Below are 20,562 nucleotides of genomic sequence, written 5' to 3'. Positions count from 1 at the left end.
ATGGCCTCAGGTTGTGCCAGGGGAGGTTTAGGATGGGCCCAGCTCCCTCAGCCTTTCCACATAAGAGAGATGCTCCATCCCTTCATCATCACCGTAACCTCCACTGGAGCTGCCCCAGGAGCTCCCTGTCCCTCCTGAGGAGCCCAGGACTGGATACAGAAGTCAGATGTGCCTCACCAGGGCTGAGCAGAGGGGCAGGATTGCTCCCTGACCTGCTGGCAATGCTATTCCTAATGCATCCCTGGATCCCCGCTGGCCTCCTTGGCCACAAGGACACTGCTGGCTCAGGGATAGTCTGTTCTCCACCAGGACCCTCAGGTCCTTCTCAGAGATGTTTCTCTCACTTGACCCTTACCTTGGTACTGAATCAAAAAGGTTTACCAACAGACTTGCATGTGGAGATTAATCCATCTTCTGACAAGCAGGATCAGGAATTTTATAGTGCCCAATTACTCATAGGCCCACTTGCATAGACAAGCAATAATGCCACTGACTTTTTCCCCTCCTGAGCCACAAAATACTCAGAAAAGCTCAAGTCCCTACTCATGCATTTGTGGAGGGGCTTTGGAACAGCTGGAGGATATGGAAGAAAACAATAAAAAATAATCAAAACACAAATAAAACCAACCTGTCCTATGACACCCAGTTATCACTACACATAGGCCAATCAATAACTCTGAACTTTGGGTTATTTCTCAGCTTGAGTTTAAAATCAAACCTAAACCTTTCTTCATGCTAGTTATGCCTGCAGCTCAGCTATAGAAGTTACTCCATTTTCACTTCAAGAGCTAAAAGCACAAAGACTTAACTTTTTTGTGTGTGTGTCTGTATCTTCCACTCGTCCCATCCTCCCCCAGATTTTTTCAGTGCAACTCAGCAACTTTCAGCTACTCAAATGCAGCCCTGCAGTATTTTTGGCAGAGACTAAGATTTCTTGTCATGGTAGACTGATATAAGTTTAAAGAATACAAAGGCTGTTCTGATTTATTATGTATCATTACTACTTCAATTTCAGAATTAAAACATAACAAGGCAGTGTAGTATTACAAATTTATTGAGTTTTGTCAAAGTAATTTTTCAGCATTGAAAATTTCACACATATAAAACAACTTCTATGCATTAAAACCAAAGTATGGATTATTTTTTTAATTTAAAGCAAGTGCTGTGCTTTTTTAAACATCTCATGAACCAAATTCTTCAGTTATAAAGCTGATAAAAATAAGTGATACACCACTAGTTTTTTTTTTTCAACCTGTGAAATTCATCTCTTTGGGAAACAATACTTTTTAAAATTGTATCATGAAAGATACAGACCTGAAAAAGGATAAACAATCATACACAAGGCATAGATGTTACACAGAGTAACTCAGACATTTTATAAAGAGATCTGGAAAAGTACCTAAAATAGTGATATTTATTTAGTATAAAAATTCAATAATAAAATATTGCTCATAATAAATAAGAAAACATGAGTTTCATTAATACTGTTCTCCCCTTAAAGCTCTCTTGGATGTAACAGAATCAGACCTTATCAAAAGTCAAATTTTTATTTTGTCCTCCATATGAAGGAGGCAGTTCAGGTCATTCTTTGCTAGAAACAATTTTATTATAAACAAAACACAGAATTCATTTCAGGGCTCATGCGTAGTTATGGGAAAAAAAATAATAATCCCCAAATGTGAATAAACCTTATTATAGTAGGTTTTAATACCCAAAATATTTGCCCTTTTTGTTAAACCCAAAGTGGAATAAGATTTGCCGCTGCCCAAGTTTTCTCAAAAGCTTCTAAATATGGGTGCAGCTGTACTTAGCGGTTATCAACGCTGTTACGGACAGTTTGCTCTAGGGGGATGGACGTTGTTTCCCTTTATATGGGGACGTTGGATTTCATCCCTGCTCTTCCCATCTGCAGACAGGGCAGTTTGGAGCAGTTCTTCAGCAGCTGCTCGATGGCGATGTGGCGCACATTGAGCTCCGAGGCCAGGGAGTCCTTCTCCTGGACCTGCTGTGCCAGCTCCTCAAACACATCTGCAACAACAGCACTGGGTTAATGCACTTGTCCCTGTACTGACACAGGCTCAGGAAGCAGTGACAAACAACACTGGGGAAGAGGCACACACATGTAAGTGGGATCATGCACAGGAACTCTGCTTTTCCTGGTTCCAGCACAGCTTTGTATGCATTGCACACTGAACAGCATCACTTCATTTCCAGTTATAGACAACCTGAGTCAAGGTGGATCAATTTAGAACTCAAAACAAAGCTGCCTCTGGCCTGTATCAGCAGCAGTGTGGCAGCAGGATGAGGGCAAGGATCACCCCCCCCCTGTGCTGGGCACTGGTGAGGCCACACCTCAAATCCTGTGTTCAGTTTTGGGCCCCTCACAGCAAGGACATGGAGGTGCTGGAGCATGTCCAGAGAAGGGCAAGAGAGCTGGGGAAGGGGCTGGAGCTAAATCCTGATGAGGAGCAGCTGAGGGAGCTCAGCCTGGAGAACAGGAGGCTCAGGGGAGACCTTATAATTCTCTACAATTACCTGACAGGAGGGTGGAGCCAGGTGGGATCAGGCTCTTCTCTCAGATAACAAGTGACAGGATGAGAGGAAATGGCCTTAGTTTGCACCAGGCGAACTTAGATTGGATATTAGGAAACATTTCTTCATGGAAAGGGTTGTCATGCACTGAAACAGGCTGCCCAGGCAAGTGGGGGAGTCACCATCCCTGGAGGGATTTAGCAGGCATGGAGATGTGGCATTTAGGAACCACTTGTTTTTGTGGGGGACTTAGCAGTGCTGGGTTAATGGTTGCACTTGATCTTAAAGGCAATTTTCAACCTTAACAATTCTATGGTTCTAGTCAAATTCTTAAAGAGAATAAATACTGTGTCAATTTGCATCACCAAAGCAGATTACATAATGAAAGCACCTAGAAATCTCTCTATATCACATATTTCCATGCAAAACAAGAGACTTCAGTTAGAAACTTATATGACAGCAAGGCAATCAAAATTACATTTTAAAACCAGACATTTTTTTATGATAAAGCACCACAAACCCAATATGAAGAGTATTGAAGAATTCTCACCCTGGATTTGCTTGAGCAGTTTTTCATTAAGTTGCTTTAACTCTCCTAGAGTCATTGTAGTCACTGCAACAATAAAATATGTTATTACTACTACCAATCACATAAGCATCCCTAAGCAGACTCCTATTTTCTCAATATTTCTCCTATTTGCATCCTAATAATCAACAGATGTGTGGCAGTAAGTCAGAGACAACAGTATTTATTAGTGATTTGAAGAAAGTTTGAAAATTCTCTTTTTAAAGTTGACACAGACAAGGATTTACTCCATTAAAAAACTCTCTCTTCAATACCAAAAAGGTGGAAAATCAAGCCCTGAAAACAGTAGCATTCAGAATCAGAACTGCGTGGCACATTTAAATACTATACCCTCCTCTGACTTCAAAACATGATTTCCCCAGCGTAACCCATGAAAGCACATCTGTTTAATTGTGGGCAATTAAAAGGGGACAATTCTGACAAAAGTCCTGCTAAGTTTCCCAGCCTGCAAGAAGCAGCTTCCTGACAGAATTTTCAGCATGTGGCTCCCTGTTTTGGTTATTAAGGTTTGTGCTTTATGCATACAGGAATAACTTACACAGTTTCCACTGAGTATCTCACTGACAAATGATGAAGGACAATCCTGGCTTGATATGAAGACCAGCATATAAAAATAGGTTTCCTTCTGTGCTCCTGGTGAGAACTATGAGATCCTCTGTACCACTCAGAAGCCCTTCTGTATCTCAGGTTGTGTGCATTGATCATCCTCACAGAAAATACACATTAAGCCTCAGAGAAGGGAACTGTGAAGGTGCTCTTCACTGCCCTTGATCAACAGCAGGGAAACACTGGCCTGCTTCCTAGGATTTCCTCAACCCTGCAGTGGACACACATGGTGCCATGGCTGCTGCTGAGATGCCCTTGTCACCACGGTGAAAAGCAACAATCTGAACACCACAGGGGGTACTGGGCATTGGCACAAGCTTTAAAACCTTGCAATTCTAAAATACTGGTTTTAAACTTCAGAAAAAGCTGTTTCTGCTGCAGTTTAGCAAAGCTCTCATTGCATACTTGAGAGAAAAAACAATGCTGCAGTTTTTAATAGAGATTCCTCTGTGCAAAAGGTTTCTACGTGGCAAATTTAAAGTCCTGAGCTCTGAAAAAGATGGGTTTTAGCTACCCACTGGATTATTTGATTATCCTAAGTCTTCCCTTTCAAACCCTCACAGCTGGCAGCTGTGGGATGTTAAATTGCTGACAGTACTGCCAAACCAAAGAAGCTGGCAATAGCTAAGACTTGGTACTCAAGACATAATCCCAGCTAAGAATAAAACAGATTCACCTTTCTCTGCCATCAGCCAGGTAAAATGGTGCTCCTTCCCACCTTCAGATATCAATATACCTGAAAAATCCCTCTTCACACTTTACCACCCTTTAAGCAACAGGAAACCCCTGACCTAATTTAATATAGTAATTAACAGCTAAAACTGTCAAGAATTCCCCCCCCACTTTTATACCCAATGGTAGGAAGTTACTTCCCCATTCTTCAGCATTTTCATTAACATTTTGTCATCTGGCAGACAGACTGGTTCACATGTTTCATGTGAGTGTTTTGGTACAGGACTGTTTCATGGCACATTATTCTGATACAGAAGGGAAAGAGAGAAGGAACAGAGCACTGAATTTAAATGGTAAAATATTATCCTATCCACAGCTGAGGTAAACTGAAGGAATACTGGCCAAGCTATTTACAGTTCCATTAATACTTTTTTTTTCAGTAGACACCTATGGTGTTAAGAGTGAAAGTATTGCATTAAGAAGGTACCTAATTCTGGCAGTCTAAGTTTTCATCTAACATACAAACTTAATCATAGATTGTCCAAATGAATGGCACTTAAAGGTAAATACTGCAAAATACAAGCAAAAATGCCTCAAAGCTGCATTATGTAGTCAGAAGAAAAAAACCTCTTATTGTGCTCAATGCAGATTTAGGCTCCCGTCCCGAAATCAAAGACTGGAGAGAAATTCCAAGTAACTAACTTCATGGAAGTTAGACAGTTAGACAACCCCATAAACCAGGTCAAGCTTCTGTAATTCCTCTGTTATACGCTGTCCTGATTTATGTAATCCCAATTTATGACTGCAACAGACAGGTGGTCAAACAGCCCAGAGTATCTGTTTTGATTTATGGCTTTAAGGCTACTAATTCACTACAAATGCAACATGACACATCATGCAGCAGTTAAGTAAAATCCTTTCATAAAGAATGAGAAATGACTCAGCTTCGCAAGGACAGAGTTGTCAGTTTGTTTAAAAAAAAAGGGAGGTTAAAGGAGTCAATTCCAACTTTTTACAGTACCTCTTTCTCTGACTCTTCTGACATTCTGATTCCATTATTACCCTGTTTTTCATCACCTGTTTTTCTCTGGAATATTTTATCAGTGCTTTTGTTTTCTTTCTCAGGTCTTTTGAAATTCAGAAACCATCTCCAATTACTTTCCTCATCTACAAATCTAAGAGTGGACATATACCAGTTCAGGACCAAGTACTGCCCAAAAAGCAGGATGGTAACAGCACATACCTCTAGGAATCTATTCCTAACACATTTCATGCAGCCTGATTTCAGAGACACTAAAATACCCTAGCTTTTTCTAAAGATTTCTTCCAGTGATCTTGCTAAACAACAGGGAAACTAAATTTCTGTTATTTTGACCTTCACCACAGTCATCAAAAGACAGCTCAGGTCTTCTGCTACAGCCTTTAAGAGGACATGGTGGCAGAAGGGCATTCCCAGTTTCTTATGCTCAACAAACACAAGGAAGAAAACAAATCCAGTAAAATGCACAAGGAAAGTCTGCTACTATTAAGATTACTTCACAAGTTTGCTCTGCTACATGACCTCTAATTTCCTCTGTTTAGGGCAGGTCTCTGTGAAATGTAATTCAGGGCACTGAGGAAGTTCAATAATAGATATGCAGGAGCTGAGTAACCTCCACCTCCACAGGCAGGGCTGTGCAACTCCAAGGAATGACATACTGAAATGAATTTTTTTGAACAAATTAGGCATGTCCTAATTTGTAGGACATGTAGTATCACACTGGGCTACAGCTAAGAGTAAAAAAAAAAAAAAAAAAAACGAAACAAAACAAAACAAAACCAAACCAAAACAAACAAACAAAAAAAAACCAACCCAGCCAAACCACCCTATTTGCTCAGCTAGGTAGCTCTTTTTTCCACACAGATCTTAACATTCTGGACTTCAGGATGAAAACTAATGCCCTGTGGAGACATGAAGTGGTCAATAGGTATTTGAAGGAATGCTCTTGCTTGTGAGGCTGTGTGTAAATGGATGTATACTCACGTTCCTCCCTGCTGTGTTGAGGATGTCTCCTATGAACACTGGCAAGTGAATCTCCTTCAGCTTTTTCAGCTTTCTGGACTTGGCTGCGGTTGGACCACAAAACACTGCTGCAGCAGAAGGTAGCACCGAGTCTGAAATCAGTGGATTCTCTTGGTTCCAGCAGAGTCTGTGAGCAGCTTGAGATGCCTCCAGATTTCCCATCTATCCATTTTGCAGAGTATCTAGGTACTGGGGAGTCAAATTGTGGGAGTAATTTTCTATCAGTCTGATGTCTGAAGCTAAAAAGCTGGTGTTGGGATGGTTTTGAGCTTTCAGAATCAGAGTCTAAATCCTTGTTTTGTGCGTATTGTATGATCCAGTTAATTTTTTTGCTCAAGAGATTTTTTACTTCTGCATAAGGACTTTTAGAGAGCTTTGATCGTGGACAGTCCTGATTCGCTATTAAGTGGAATTTTTCAAAGCAGTCTCTGTGCCCCCTTAAAGATCTCGTATGTAGAAGATCTGACTTTGGCACTCCTGTAAAGACACAACAGAAAGAAGTTCACTTACTGCTAATTTTTAAAAATCTTTACTCACAAGCAACCAAGAAAACAAAAACTTTAGTGATGCTTTCCTACTAACAGTCTTACCACTGAAGCAAACTAGGGTACCTCACAGTCCAAAATTTGTGAAGTTTCCCTCAGGCTTGAGTCCTTGTCACGCAAAGTGTTTTGCGCACCATAATGTCTGGAGCAGGACTTCAGCGTGTGCCTCTTGCATGGTGACAGAGATAAAGCAAACTGACAACTCCACACATACTGCAATCCCCCTACACACAAGTGTATAAGCTGCAGAAGTAAAATAAACCCAACTGGGTATCAGCAAGTTCTGTAGAACGACAGCACTCATACAAGCTCCCATCTTCTATGCAAATGTTCTGAGCCATCTGCTCAAATACTGCAGGGTGCAGGTTTGTCTCATTCAAGTGGTCAAACATAACTCAGATTTCAGTCATAGTTTATTATGTTGCACTGGTACAAGCCTGCAGCCTAGCTAGGGAAGCAAGCTCTAACACTGTCAATGTTTGCCAACATTAAACTGTCCTGAAATTCACTTGAGGTGTGCTGGGAGAGAGTTAATTTTTATCACAGTGTAATATGGGGCTGTGTTTTGGATTTGTGCTGCAGTGTTTTCATTATCACTGAGCAGGGCTTACACACAGTCAAGGCCCTTTCTGCCTCTCTCACCACCCGACAGCGAGTGGGCTGGGGGCATGCAAGGAGCTGGGAAAGGACACAGGTGGAACAGCTGATCCCAACTGACCCAAGGGATATTCCACATCATATGGCATCGTGTTCAGTGTACAAAGCTGGGGGAAGGAGGTGGAAGGGAGGAATGTTTGGAGTGATGGCGTTTGTCATCCCAAGTCACCGTCATGCATGACAGAGCCCTGCTCTCCTGGGGATGCCTGAACACCTGCCCAACCATGGGAAGCACTGAATGAATTCCTTATTTTGCTTTGCTTGTACGGGCAGCATTTTCTCTCTCTTTAAAAACTGTCTTTGTCTCAACCCACAAGCTGAAATTCTTTCCCCATCCCATTGGGTTAAACCATGACACCACACAAGATGGATGTTTATTTTCCTCTTTGCTCATCCTCCCTCAAAGACTGTTCAAATAGCTACAGCAGGTAACTTAAACCTCTAAGTAACAGCTAGTGATTGACAGGTTAAAAAGGAACACAATCTGTGAAGATCTGCAGTTGGTGAGTGAACACAGATGGTATGAGAAATGACTATTCCAGAAAGTTAATAGTGCCCCAGAACAAAATTACTTTCTGCAACTTCAGTGGATATTTATTTTTCCTCAGATTCATGTACACAGTGGATTCAGAATCCAAGTCCAAGTAATAAACAGTTTGTCATTTATCTCAGTACCCCATATATTACTTGGGAGGTTCCCAATACAATGAAAACCAATTCTGTCTAACAAGTTTGTCACTGCAAATAACAATAATATACCTGTGAACCAGAGGTTGAAAGTGCTTAATGCTGAAGTATTGAAATCAACAAACAATGTAACTGGATCTCTGAATCTAGGCAACATGAACCAACCTGCAGCCATCCCATCTTTTAGTCATTAAAAGTGACTAAAATAAAAGAAAAAACATGAAATGCAACAGGTAACAAAATCTGGTAACAGAGACATTTAAAGACGATTAGAACAAAGCCACACGTTAGAACAAGTCTCAGTTCCAGCTGATTCTTGTGGTAAAGTGTAATCTCCCCACCCCAAACGATTAAAAAATGATACAATGTTTTCGTTAAATTACTGACTGCCACAAAATCCCGCACTACTCTCAAACTAATCTGAAAAGGTAAAATTTTTAACATGAAACTGAAAACAAATCCAAGCACTTCATTTTGATTATCTCACTTGCTGGTATCTGCTGTTTGAAGTTGGGGAGTTCAAACACCTAGAGTAGCCATTACAAATTGTTGATTTTCTACTCTTTGGGCAGCACTGAAACTTAAGTGCATTATTTTCTGGCTGAGTTTCTGAGAGTGCACACAATTTATGGGGCAAAATATCTAGAAAACTGGAAAATAAAAGAAAACAGCAATGGAATTAATTTTGTTCTTAGCAGCAGGGCAAAGGTAAAGTCATGAAAACAGATACTCCTTCTGTTCATGAGGTAACTATTAGAAGAAACAAAACTCACACACTAACCAGAGGCAACTTTTAAGAAGGAAGTTCTGGAGTAAACTATACTCTGTGCCCTCTGTGGGCAGTCAAGATTCTCACTCCACACCTCAAAATACTTTTCAACCTCTTTCAGCAAACAAATATTCACCAACTTTTCTTAAACTCTGCATAATCTGCTGCATACTTGCAATGCTATTTTACCTCTCTATCTTTACAGAGACTTAAAAAACCCCAATAAACATTTCTATTGAAAACAAGAAAGACAAGTAATTTGTTTTGATGACTTATCAGCACCATTTAAATAGAGCAAGCCTGGTGAACTCAAGTAGCATGATGGAAACCTTAAATCTTTAAGCCATCAAGGGAAAGCAAACACTGTCAAGTGAAATTATAAGGCAAATATAGTCACAACACTACAAACCCTAGAAAACCAGAGTGATTTGTTAAATGTTACTTGCTTTTCCCAAGTAATTTGTCAACATTCTACTTTGCTGCTGCTCATAGTGGTTTCTTTTACTTACAGAAAATAATCAATGGGCTGAAAACCATGTTTTGCACAATTTTCCACACAATAATGCTCAGAAACCCACCTAACAAACACACCCTCACAAAAAATGACAGAATACTGATGGTATCACTTAAAAAAAGCATTTCCTTTGAGGCAGCTTCATTATTTCAATGAGAATAAATGTCACTTGTCCAGTAGGAGAGGAGCATGAGACCACACAAAATAGCCAACACACAAATTGTTACACAAAGAAAGAACAAGTGCAGCATGACTTCACGAAGCCTCACCTGAATTATGTTCAAGTCTTAAGCTCAAGGTTATTCCAATCTTTCCTTCTGAACATTGCTAACTTCCCCATTCTAGAGGCATGCTGCTCAAAGAGATCTGCTTTATCTGAACTCAGTAACAGAGTGTCTGAAATGAGCAATTATTACAGAAGAAAAAAACCCATGCTACTTCAGGAGTTTAAGCTTTGCTATTTATATGCCACACATTAGCCACAATGTCCCTCTTTCTGAGTACAGAAGGGCAGGTTATTGCAAAACACTTCCAGTATACAAGATCAGAATTTACATCCTACCCCTTCTCTTATTCCCCTGCCAAACCCCCAAAGGGGTCCTATCAAAGGAATCTTGAATAAAGCAAGGAACTGAAAATACGCAAATCCAAACCAGTTTTGTAGAGAACTGCTAACAGAGCTGCTTCAGCTTTCACATAACTGGCTTGGATTTTTACTGTAACAATCTCACACAAAACTAAAACAAGCATCAATTTCTCTTTTGTCCTAAGGTGACAATTAGTCCTTTCCTATGCAGAGAAAATCGACCATAACCTCCTGGAAGAGCTGAGCAGGGACAGCAGCTGCTGTGCCAGCACAAACTAACAACCACATACCAGAATTACAGCAAGTGAGGGTATGGTTTTTTGGAACAAATCCTTCTGTTGTGGGCAACACCATCAGCCTTATGAGGCAGAAAAAATGTCCATTTCTTTTCAGGAAGACTTCATACTCCACTCAGACAACTTCATATTTTTCCCTTCATCACAACTGCAGAAAAAGCTACAATCTGGTGAGCTGGCATGGACCAAGTGATATATAAAGATGATTCAGTTTTATTGCTTTATTCAACACTATACACCAACAGATGAATAAAGCATGGCAGGATTTCTGTACAAAACAAGAAGCAATACTGTGATTTTGATACACAGCTATTGTGAGTTTCGGGGACTTTCACAAGGTTTCACTTCTGTCTCCACATTTCTGTTTGCCAATATCAACCTCAATCTTTCTTACTTTTTGTCTGGTTCTTCAAGTCTGCAATCATAAAATCATCAACTGCCCCCCCCGCTCCCCCATTTGCAGGTATGTATATTTACTCCTTGTCTTATTCTCCAAGAACAGGATTGCAGACTATGTCCAAGTACGCCCTAAGCTTCATATTTACTTTTTCAGAGAAGGAAAAAAACCCTCATCAAGCAACAAAAAAACCCCACCCAACAACTACCCAGAGAAGAAAAGTTTAATCTGCAGGGGGAAAAAAAGTCCCACAAAACTCCCTAATATCTAGAAGACCATAGCTAACAAACTTAAGACAGCACAGATGCTATTAGGAAACAAGCTCATGCCAGAGATCATTCCTCAAGTGCACATGATTCAGAGATGATGCCAAACCTCCACACAAATCATAAAACAATGTAAGTGCTTACAATCCATTATTTGTTTCTGATTCTAGTAACTCATGTGTCCTAGATGAAATATGAACATATCACTTCACTCAACAATATCTTTGTATATTGACTTGAAGAACAGGACTTCCTATGTAAGTGCCTAATGCTTAGGCAAAAAAACCCTCAGCCCCAACCCTGACTTTCAATTTATAAGCTATGCAAGGCAGGCAGTCAACATGACTCCTAATGCACTCCTACAAAGTAATTTTGTAAATGCATGACTAGCAATCAGGCAGTTTAATACACATTTTTGTAACTTCTATTTATTCATAACAGTAAAGTAGCTGAAAGCAGGGAGAATATTTACCAGATAACCAGGTGAGCAATCATATCTCAACAAATTCTACCCCATTTTAAGGCATTTGTACTTGAAAGTAAATTAGTTTCCATCGTATTAAAGTTTTTCGCTTTCTGTCTTACCCTTTTTTGAGGGTAAGATTTTATTTCTGCCTTTGCAACTGATACACTGAGAACTATGTCTAACTCTTCTTCATTATAAAGGCACAGAACTAAAGTGAAATGTTTGGTCATGTTTATATAAAGCTAGCTAGAAGAGTTGCCCTATTTGGACATTATAACAGTAATCAACAAGTCCAATTCAAAAGGAATGTTTTTGAATACCAAGATTATTCCACATCCCTTCACAAATGCTTCCATAGAAAAAAATAAATCAAGTGATCATCAGCCTGGTTATCTTCAACAGCGTTTTTTTTTTTCATTTGTTTGCTATTCTCTTAAACAAAAAACCAACCAAACAACAAAACTTCTTATTTGGTCTTTCAGATTCATCAGTTGGAAATAATATTAAAGAAAGCCTGCATTCCCTTCTTAGCATTTTCTAAAGTACTGTTGTAAACGAATTGTTTTTTGCAATGGTGAATAGCAGCTGAAGTGGAAAATCCCCCCTGAACCTAAGATGAACTAAAATTAACAGAAATACTTGTAGACACATGAATAGTCAATAATAAGTTTGTACTATGCCATTGGTTACTTAAAGCCTCTTTAAAGAATTTACAAATACTTATGGGTAAGATTTATACCTGTCCATCACTTCTGTCTCCAGTTTGAGTTAGCTGTGGAGACCTGCTTTCACAGCCAGTGAAGAAATGCTTCTCAGGCACAATTGACCTCGTCTGAAACAGTGAGCTCCAGAGAGATTTGTGACAGACACCTCTGCTCTTCTCCTTTAAACTTGGAGTAAGCAAGAACTCTTGCCTGTGGCTGCCCACTTTCAGAGCCCTGGTCTTCACTGTGTGCCTAGATGTTCCAGCTGCTGCTCCCCTCAGCTGTCCACCTCAGGAGCACTCTGTAAACAGGGATGTTCAGCCAGCTCGTGGAACAGCTCCCGGACAGCTGCGAGTGTCCATAGAACACAAAGGTCAGATCAGCTCCAGTGTGGTTTACCTCGCGTGCAGGGCCAAGACCTGCAGCAGACAGAAAGGCTTCACAAGACATTAAATGTTCATGTCTATCTATTTTAAGCCACTGCTGCATAGGCTCTTTACCAAGAGTGCTGAAAGAGGGGGGTTCCCAGAAAAGCAGATCCCAAGACCTGTTCAAAATGCATGAGACAAAAGCTGCCCATGATAACCTAAGATAATAAGTTATCCACATGTCTAAATGACAAAAACCTGATACTCTTCAGCTGTACAATTCTGCCAACATTGAAAAGCAGGATCATTAGAGATGTGTATTTCCAGTACATCTGCCTGACAAGATGTAAAGCCACTGCTATTTTTAAGGGTTTACATGCAATCTCATTTGAGAGTTAAATCTTATGATTTATTAGACTGGCTAGAAGGAAAATGCCAGTGCCATTCATTAACTTCTAAAACCAGACACTTTGCAAATACTAGATATTATCTAGTTCATAAATTAAAGTTCTCTCCTTGCTTTCATATGATAATGCCAGTATTTTCCATACATCAAGTGTGCACACAAATCACCTCCCACTTCATTCCTATCAGCTCATTTGTATTTTAGCACAGAGCAAAGATATCAGACAGAACAGAGATCCAGCTGGCCCCTTAAATGTATTTTCAAAAATCATGTTCCTTATAAACTACTTTACTAAGAAGAATTTGCTACTGTATTAAACAAAGCAAGGCACTCTGATGAAAACTTCACTACTGAAAATATTATGTCACATACTTTGAAAGAAAAATCAGTTAAATAGACCTAGAAGAGAGTGGAAGTCATAAGCCAGTATTTCTGCAGTCTGGATGATGCCAGGTAACATAAATACTCAATTATCTTGTTTGCATGGACAAACCTCCCAGATTTACACATTAAGAATGCAAAAATGTATTTATTGAACCAGCTCCACAGCTTGGCATTACTCAGTGGTACTTGTACAGCATTCAGAGTAAGAATAGCATCTCCAATCATGTTCAGACTTGAATTTGTAGTTAAGAGCTTTAGTAGAAACTGCAGCTAATTTCACATGTCCATTCAAGTTTGCAGAAATGAGTCATACCCCTGGCCTGCAAATGCTGCCTTGAAACAAGTTCTCATCTGTCTAGTTGAAAGGGCAAAAATGGAAATGTTTAGCTTTTATTGCCAGAATAATCTATTTTACTGTTTATCATTTCATTAACACTGAAAAAATAAGGATGTGTAATATTCTGGAATAGAATTAAATCAAACAGTGATTTCCACTTCTTTCAACTATACCTTACAACACATTTTATTTCAGTGAGATATTCTTCTGTAGGGTGTAAAAAAGAAAAAAACTGAAATTCAAGTACTTACAGTTTGCAACAACTAAACCCACCCCCTCCTTTTTTTTTTTTTTTTTTTTTTAATGAACACAGCATGAGGATATTATACAAGATTTTATAGACGTTAACAGGAAAAAAGCTATGTGGCAAGCCAGATTTACTTATAACATCCTTGTCTCAGCCTGGAGACTCAGATTTACTAACCTGATGCTGAAATTGCCTCAAAAGCTGAGTCTATCAGCACTTTAAAGGACCATGGAAACCTAACTACTTCAACATAAATCAGGGGAATGGATGCCCAGTACTTACACTGTCTCTTATTTTACAGGACCTGGGATGGGAAGTGTCATTTGCTATTCAGCTGTTCAGCTCTAAACAGAAATGGAAGTGAGCCAGTTTGCTTGTCAGCCAGCATCCTCCAAGATGTTATTGTAGTTAGCAGCACTGGACAAGCAAAAGAGTAAAAAAATCATCTCAAACAATCATATTTTTCACTTCTATTACCATTTGTCTCCATTACAACTCTTGTATGTGAGGAAATGCAGGTTTTTAAATGATTCTGCATTAAGAAACACCAGCATAAACCCAGTTAAAGACAGATACACTATGTAAAGAAATGTAAAGGTAAGTCATAATTATTATAGACTTCCAAGTTTGATGTTCAAACAAAAACATTCAAGTATTAAGATCTTCAAGCTGGGATTTCCACAGGTGTCCAGAGGATCCCAGGACACAGCTGCCTTGTGCAATGCCTTCCCATGGGAAGAAACCTGAATGCCTCTAAGCAGCACCACAGGCAGGACCCTCTGGCTGCTGCTGTGTGAGGGGTGAGACATGGGACACATGGTCACAGAGCCACAGAGTGGTTTGGGTTGGAAGGAACCTTAAAGATCACCTCATTCCAACCCCCTGCCATAGGTAGAGACAGCTTCCACTAGACCAGGTTGCTCAGAGCTCCATGCCACCTGCCCTTACAACACTTCTAGGGATGGAGCATCCACAACTTGGAAATGCTACAACTGGAGTTTCAATACACCATATTCAGGCAAAGGATTTTGTTTTGTTGATGTATACATTTACAGACAGTTTTTATACATACACAAGTGTGTGTTTTTGAGTTTTCATGCATTTCTCCCCACCTTTGAGGTATCACTGAAGATTTGTTGTTAGTACTCTATCTCTGCTAGCAAAGTTCAGTTAGTCATTTTCTCATATTCTAATGAAATTAAAAAGAAGAACTTTGTTTCAGCTAACACACAACACGTGATTTCCTGGCTCATGCAAACCAGTCACATATGAATTTAAAACATTTCCTGTTTCCATCCACTGATTACTACTGTGACACCTACTCAGAAAAGCAAACAATGCACCATCTCTGATGCTCGCTTCATCTGCACAAGGCAAACAAAACCCAACATTCAAGTCCAGCAGATCCTCCCCACCAGGATATTCTGAACCCCATGTACAACTTTAAAAACACTGTCCACAATCAGCTTCATTTTTCAAAATGTTTAGTATTTCATATGCAAATACTTTGCATATCTTTAAGAAGCACATTAATATTCTGTTGTGTTATATCATCTGACTATGAACCTTCAGACACAAAAGCTAGTTTGGCAACAGAAGTGTTTACATGTAGCTTAGTACACTCAGCTTCCCTGAGTGTGAATCCTCAAACTAAGTGAGCCAGATGAGCCAGTGCAACAGAAAAAAATGCTGCCCTTTCCAGAGACAACACTGCTCTGACCCCTTTTAGACTGAAGACCAGAACTACTAAACTCTCCTGAACATGTTGCTCTTTCCTTGTTCAAGAAAGACTGATGACATTTAACAGGGTTAAGTTTAAACCTGCATATTGCCTTTAGTTATTCCAATGCCTGCCTTCTCTTTTATTCTCCCCTTGCTATCACTCTTTCAGTCAGCTTCAGAGAAATAGATCCTATAATCCATATGTATCACTCCTGAATAAATTCTGGGACAGACAGCACAGGTGATGTCCCAGCTACACTCAAACCAGCAGTTTCTATGAATTAACTGAACTTAGTAAGAAGCATAATCACAGTTTATTTCACTAAAATATTCAAAATCTATTATTAGAAAAAACATGATGGAGACCTGATATCTGATAAAAACCAAAGATTTTATGACACAGTAACTGACTTCCTCATTCAAAAATTCAACAGTTATTTAACCAAGACAGACCACAGATTAAGCTTTCTGTATAGCAGTATTCTCTATAAAGGACTATAAGAAAAGTACAGTTTCCCCCCCCCCCCAGTTATGTAACATTACCAAGATACTGTCCAAATATAATAAAGGTTACAAATAAACACTCCAATGTCAGGAAAGTAAGGGTTGAGCCATGTCGTAACACTAATTCAGAAAGGAGTCATTATTAGAGATGAGGATGGTCTCCAAGTCCCCCATTTCTAATTCCTCCTCTTACTGACCCAGGCCAATCAACAACATCACCATCGAGACACAGGCAAACATGTACAGCTGCTGAACTCACAGATGCCAGGAGATGCAAGATTCACCATCACTAGATTACACTGTAATTAAGTGCAGCTAAGGAAATTGTATTTCTGCAGTATTTTGTTCATAGACACTTGAGAAAGTCTGTTTCAAAGGTTCAGCTGCATCAGTTCCCAGCACATGGATTTGCCATGTCCAGGTTTAAGCAGTCAGATGCTGCTGGCATGAGGGGAAACAGAATTATCCATGCTAGTTTTGTTAATACGACGGCCTGCTAAAAAAAGAAAGCTGGGAAGCCTACTTTCCAGAATTTCATACCTAGACTCACAAATTAGAAGTATATTTAGGTCAGAAAAGACCTCCAAGATCATTGAGTCCAACTGCAAACCTAAGATTGCCAAGCCCACTGCTAGCTCTTGCACATTCATCTGTAATGCTCCTTTCTATCCCAACCCAGCTCCTGGTGCAGACTGCATGGTCAGGAAAGATGGAAGAGGTGCCATATATTCCAATTAAGTCAGACAGCACTTAACACATGGAAGTTAACAGGGTGCTGCAAACAGTGGGAGTACTCAAGCATCCTGCAAGATGCTGAGCTGTGACTAATAGCCTGCCTGCTCTCCAACAGCAGCTATTTCCTGCTTCTCTGAGGGAGCAGTTCCACACGCACATCAACACCAAAAATGAGCAAGCCTGTCTTAGCTGTTGCATGAGTATCTTTTTAGAATTGCCTACTTCACTTCCTGAAATACTTAATATATGCATGGGTTTTTAATTGCTGACAGTTTTAAACATGATGCTACATAAAAAGACAAACTATCAGCAAGATCGACACTCATCTGTAAGTGTGGGATAACACATCTACAAGAGTTGATGCAACTTGCAGCTGATTCTGTTCAACAAGATTTAATGCATCTGAACTCCATTAGAACATAACCAGGAGGTCAGTATGAAAATATCCAGTATAACATTGTGCTTTAATGAATTACCCAGTTCATGCTGTACCCAGGGCTGCAAAAAGACTTATTTGAGACACATAAAAATCGGTCTTTGTCACCAAAAAATACAGAAATGTAGAGATATGTCAAAAGTAGGAAAAGCGTGACCATAGGTATGGCAAAGAGCTGACTAACGCAGCAGTTCAGCTAAAAAGCCTTATAATGACTCTATATAAAAAGTCACTAACACAGCCTCAGCCACCTTTAAGCCTCCCCTCCCTATAAGCAGTAACAGTACATCTTTTCAAAGTGGCATACAAAAGACAGACTATCAGAAATTGAGGCATTTTGATGTTAACATGATCAAAGATACATATACTTTTATTATGCAAAATAGAAGAATTGCAATGGCCTGTGTAACTTCAGGGAAACTTTTATCACTATTCTATTCCAAACAGCCTCCTTTTAAAATTAACTGGAAATTTAGAAGATTATGCAACGGTTTGCACAGATTAAGTCTTTCCTCCTATCAAGGCTATTTAGAGCAAAAAAATCCCAAATCTATTCCACTTAAAACACATGATCACTTCGTAAAGTCACAGCCACAACAAGCAGCTTTGAGAAATCCACAGCTTATCTCAAACAACAGAGCACAGAAACCATCCAGCAATTTTTTGATGTCTTCTATCACTTTCAACACTTTCAAAACAAAACCAGATTAGTAGTGCAATGAAAGCACTTAATTCTCATTGTGTCGGTATGCTTTTAAAGCCTAGAGAGAGAAACATTGTCTCTCCATATTGAGAAGTCTAAACCTAACATTCTAAAGCAACAAGAAAACTCAGACTGAGAGGTTGCTGTAGGTTAGACAGCTGCTCTTGAGTTTTAATAAAAATTGCAAGTACACAGGCATGTCTCTTCTAAACAAAAACAAAAACCATGGCAATCAGTTCTGAAGTATCAAAGTAGTGTTCAGATTGAAATACACTGCCTCTACTAGCAACCTAAGTCTACTATCTGTTATCAAAAAATGATAGCAGAAATGATGGGACTAATCACATAACACTATTGAGATCTTCATATTCAATTGCCTCACAGCAACATAAATTACCCTGCATAGTGATATCTACATATAATTGGTGAAGACCACTCTATGTAAGGGAAGAAGTTACTTTGTTGCTCCAAAGACAAGCAATTTGACTTAAAAAGGGACAAACATAATCTATGGCTCATTCATGCATGAAGAAAAGCAACAAGATGGGGAAATTCTTTACCAAAACAGGTTTAAAATTTTAAAAATACTATTCTGGAGGCCATTCTTGTAGAATGTACTTCTACAAGATTAGTCCTTTAAAAGATAGCAAGAATTCCTACTTTACAATCTGCTGACTTTAGGAAGCTTTGATAATGAACCCTCTTTTATCATATTATACATACCAACATTCTATGAAAACAAAAAGAAATTTTGAAATTTACTTCATCATTTCAAAAAGAAAATATGAAAACAAAAATTCCATTCCCCCGAGCAGATTTAGTGAACGCAAAGTGATCCGCTTCCAAAAACCCCCAAACATTATGCTATAAAATTTCCAATTTAAGCTTGCTTTATACATAGATCCCCTCTAATTACTGAGCAAACCCACTGAATAAAGGCAGAACGTGACTCAGATCCCAAGTTCAACATCAGAGTTCTAATGCCAGGAGATGGAATAAACACCAGGACATTTCAGAGGCTCTGGAAAGAGGGGGCTCACCTTCACATCTGGAGGAGCAGCACCCACCTTTACCAGAGAGGAGCTAGAAAACAAACTGATTTCAAACTTTCTGCAGACAGACGTTTCCAAACCCGCAACTCGACGGAAGCTTTCGGAGGAGCCGGCTGTGCGCCCATCCCACGGCCGGGCTGGCCAAGGAAGGCTCCTGCTCCCAGTCTTACCTTCGATGTTCAGCTCGAAACAGACGTGGCAGAAGGAGAGCGTTTCCTTCTCGGTGCCCAGCTTGCAGACGCTGCAGATGTTGTCATCGTCCAAGTCGATGCTCACGAACTGCTCCTCGTTCATAGTGCCCTGGGGAGGGGGACGGCGGCGACAAGGGACGGGAGGGTTACCGCGGGAGCCACCCGGGCGCAGGTCCGTGCCGCGGAGCGGGAGGGCCCCGGACCGGGGGCGGGAGCGTCCCGGCAAAGTTTTCCCTTTAGAGAAACTGAGGCCAGGCCGCACAGCGGGGCCGCACGGACCGAGACTTCCCCCTTCCCTCGCCCGAAGGCTGCCCCGTCCCATCCCGTCCTGCTCCCCAGCAACTCCATCACCAGCTCCATCATCGCTGCCCCCTTCCTCCCTTCCTCCCTCCTTCCCTCCCTCCGAGCGCCAGCGGCGCGGACGCTCCGCCACAGCTCGTACCGCGACATCCCCGGCTCTGCCCTATCCCCTACCGCTAATCCTACACCGATCGCTAATCCTACACCGATCCCGAATCCCAGCCCCGATCCCGAACCCCAGACCCGTCCCCTCTCACCGCCCGCTCCGGCCGCTCTCCGCTTTGTCCGCCCTCCCGCGCCGCCGCCGCCGCCGGAGCTCTCGGCGCCGGGCACCGCCCGCCGCTTCGGGCCGCCACCACGGCCCGGCGGCACGGGGGGGCACCGCGGGGCTCGGGCCGCACCCCGCCGCACCCGGGCGGCTGGAGTCGCTTCGGAGCTGGGCAGCGAAGAGCGAGGAGCCAGGAGCTGCGCTTCCCCCGGCCCTCCGGGCGGACGGGGCGGCGGAGAGCGGCCGCGCTCCCCCCGCAGCAGTTGGTCTGCGCCGCGCGGGCGGGCGGGCGGTGCTGCTGTCGCGACCGGCGCTGCCCGGCGTGACTCACCCGAGCGGGGCTGCGCCTGGTGGCGCTGGTGCCGAGCGCGCCCGGCGTCCGGGGCGACTAGGTTTTGTTAGAGGTGGGGGCTAAAAAAATAAGGTACAGTGATGGAATGTCGATTCCGTTCAGCAACCGATATTAAATCCCGGCCAGGGCTCTGCTGGCGCTCCGAATCACGGATTCTGGGTATGGTTGGAAGGGAACACAAAGGGTCATTGGTCTCACCTCCCTGCCCAAGC

General features: G+C 41.2%; 1 protein-coding gene across 1 annotated transcript; it reads right to left on the bottom strand.

The window, feature by feature from the left end:
• Positions 1 to 1,036: 1,036 nt before the first annotated feature.
• C2H21orf91 (chromosome 2 C21orf91 homolog) lies at positions 1,037 to 20,203 on the bottom strand. Its single transcript, XM_053970305.1, has 5 exons — positions 19,988 to 20,203; positions 19,410 to 19,539; positions 6,420 to 6,935; positions 3,083 to 3,145; positions 1,037 to 2,028 (listed from the first exon to the last, which is right to left on the bottom strand). Exons 2-5 carry the CDS (start codon positions 19,531 to 19,533, stop codon positions 1,868 to 1,870), a joined length of 864 nt encoding a protein of 287 aa, XP_053826280.1. The 5' UTR covers positions 19,534 to 19,539; positions 19,988 to 20,203; the 3' UTR covers positions 1,037 to 1,867.
• Positions 20,204 to 20,562: the final 359 nt, after the last annotated feature.

This window comes from Vidua macroura, chromosome 2, assembly GCF_024509145.1.
Source record: "Vidua macroura isolate BioBank_ID:100142 chromosome 2, ASM2450914v1, whole genome shotgun sequence".
Classification (NCBI taxonomy): domain Eukaryota; kingdom Metazoa; phylum Chordata; class Aves; order Passeriformes; family Viduidae; genus Vidua; species Vidua macroura.
The sequence above is the reverse complement of the archived record's forward strand: the minus strand, read 5'-3'. Positions and strand labels throughout refer to the sequence as shown.

Bases quoted from the DNA above. Each gene is read 5' to 3' on its own strand.
- C2H21orf91 (XM_053970305.1), bottom strand. From the start codon at position 19,533: ATGAACGAGGAGCAGTTCGTGAGCATCGACTTGGACGATGACAACATC. The intron at 3,146-6,419 runs GTGAGTATACAT...TTATTGTTGCAG, and splicing joins TCAACACAGCAGGGAGGAAC to TGACTACAATGACTCTAGGA. The intron at 2,029-3,082 runs GTGAGAATTCTT...CTGTTGTTGCAG, and splicing joins ACTGCTCAAGCAAATCCAGG to ATGTGTTTGAGGAGCTGGCA.